Below are 2,500 nucleotides of genomic sequence, written 5' to 3'. Positions count from 1 at the left end.
AGTCCATAAAATGTCAGAAAATAGTCCAAGATGACGTCCTCAAACGTCTCGTTTTGTCCACAAACTCAAAGATCATCAGTTTACTGTCAGAGAGGAAAGAAACCAGAAAATATTCACATTTAAGAAACTGAAATCAGAGAATTTACACTTGTTGTTTCTTAAAAAATGACTCCAAATGATTAATCAATCGCTGTGGTATGTATGTCCGTTTATTCAATCAATTCAATTAGTCAATTAATCAATTAGTTGAATGGTCCATAAAATGTCAGAAAATTGTGAAAAATTAATTCTGCCACAATCTTGTCAATTAAAAAATAGGACCAAACACGTGAAAACAAGTTTTCCACAAATCAATTAGCTGTTTGGTCTTTCAATGTCAGGAAATGTTAAGATTAAAAAAGTTTCTCCTGATAAACTTGCAGAACCCTGCAGAGAACCTTTATGTTCTCATCAGTATCTCAGTGATCCACTGACACACACACACACACACACACACACACACACACACACACACACACACACACACACACACACACACAGTAAAACCAGGCGTCAGCTCCACGGTGAAATCACACATCTTGTTTTTTATCCCCTGAAGCATGATGGGAATGTTGTGACACGGTCAGATTATCGCTCTGATCATCAGCTCAGGTGTGTTAAACCTGCCGTCACGTTATTTACTGTGAACTGAAGCAAATCCAAACACTCTGATGCGTCGAGACGAGCAGAACAGGAGGGCGGTCTTACTTGGCGTAGGCCTTCTCCAGCAGAGCGCTCCAAAACTCCCTCCCCTCAGCCGAGTGGACGAACAGCAGCTCTCCATCTTTGACAGGAAGACGGTCGTCGATCACCACGTCCACCCACTCGCCAAACTGCCAGAACTACAGACGGACAGAACAAGGAAGACTTTTACTTTGAAAAACTGTCTGTATTTCTGTCCACAGCTTTAAATGAACATTGACTCAAATGTTTACTGATCTTTAGTTGAAATAATTGACTTTTCTTCTTTAGATAAATTTACATCTTTGAATTTTAAAACTTTGAAGTGAAAGTGAACGTCAATGAATTTACTTAATAGTTTTTTAAATAGAAAGTTCTGAGTTTGTAAAATTCAAACATTTAAGTTTATCTAAAGAAGAAAAGTCAATTATCTCAACTAAAGATTGTAGGTTGGCAAAACTTCATTTCAAAAATGTTGGTCGCTTTGAAATTTTGAGTTGTGTCAACTATTTTTTTTTTACAGTGCAGAGAGCGTCGAACAAACACTCAGGAGGTTAACATAATAACAGTTAATCAAATAATCAATCATTATGAAATTATGAAATTCATCACCAACTATTTTGATAATCAATTAATTGGTTTGAACCATTGTTTTAGTGACTGACAGGATTGATTAATTGATTAATACAGATTGATCAGCATCAGTGTTAATGTAGCAGTGTTAGCCAACAGGCTAATTTTCAGATTTGATCCCATGATCCCTTCACACCTGTGTTACCTGGACGAGACTCAGACAACAGACAGACACCTGCTCAGAGACACTGACTTGTTAGACGCTCAGTCGACTTCACAAACTTTCAACAAAGAAGAAAAAGTGCGAGGACTTCGATAGAAGAGGAACATCATTTCTTCGCGCCGTTTGGTCGAGAGCCTGTGACCCGCTTCAGGATCAGGTCTGAGAGGCTACAGCTGACATTTAGACTGAAAACATGGCGTCTTTTTGGGTCAAACTTTAATGTCGCGGCTTACAGACACTTGGATCACAGGACGCCAGCAGCATGGAGACGTTTTCAAACTGGTCACCGTTCACTTCAGCTGTTCTGGATTTGTCTGCAGTTCAGTTTTCTGCTGAAGCTCCAGGAGTTTTATGAACTGGAGATCTTCATCATCTTCATCATCCTCACATCAGAACAGGAGGAGGAGACACTGAGGGACGTTTGTTTTTGGGTGAACTGTCACTTTAAATAATGAGACACCAGGAAGGTGTGACAAAAGATTTCTATTGGCCGTCTATCTTACTCAGAGCTGCACGTTTGTCATACAGCAGGTAACCATGGCAACAGTACAGGTGCTTCACACTACATTCACAGTTACCTGAAGCTAACTGCTGCATGTGACTGTATGCTCAGCTTAAATATTATAAGACTGACAGGACTGATGTCATCGCTGATGTCATCACTGATGTCACCTCTGTTACCTGGAAGTGAAAGATGCCGGCGTAGTCGTCACCAAAGCCCTGGTCGGTGGGAACGACTCTGGCCATCACGTACTCGTTCATCGTCAGCGAGGCGATGGCCGCCAACAGCCAGCAGTCACCTGGACGGACAGACAGACAGTCAGTAACAGTGAGACTGACTCGCCGCTGCCCCCTGCAGGCTGCAGGTTACAAACATGCTGAAACATTATTACAGTCTGAACAGCGACACGTCAACAGGTCGTCCTCTGGAGACGAGGACAATCTGTTTAAGAGCGACAGGAAGACAAAGATGGACAGGAGGAC

At 41.5% G+C, this 2,500-nt stretch overlaps 1 protein-coding gene across 1 annotated transcript in view; it reads right to left on the bottom strand.

The window, feature by feature from the left end:
• The window catches only part of LOC146329286 (calpain-2 catalytic subunit-like), a 30,403-nt gene that overhangs the window by 11,030 nt on the left and 16,873 nt on the right, over window positions 1–2,500 (bottom strand). Inside the window, exons 3-4 of the mRNA XM_084714520.1 lie at window positions 2,198–2,316; window positions 748–881 (exon numbers count right to left, since the gene is read on the bottom strand). Coding sequence (XP_084570646.1) covers window positions 748–881; window positions 2,198–2,316 — 253 coding nt within the window. The remainder of the gene's footprint in view (window positions 1–747; window positions 882–2,197; window positions 2,317–2,500) is intronic.

This window comes from Lutjanus erythropterus, chromosome 3 (assembly GCF_056507025.1).
Source record: "Lutjanus erythropterus isolate fLutEry1 chromosome 3, fLutEry1.hap2, whole genome shotgun sequence".
NCBI classification, from domain to species: Eukaryota; Metazoa; Chordata; class Actinopteri; order Lutjaniformes; family Lutjanidae; genus Lutjanus; species Lutjanus erythropterus.
The sequence above is the reverse complement of the archived record's forward strand: the minus strand, read 5'-3'. Positions and strand labels throughout refer to the sequence as shown.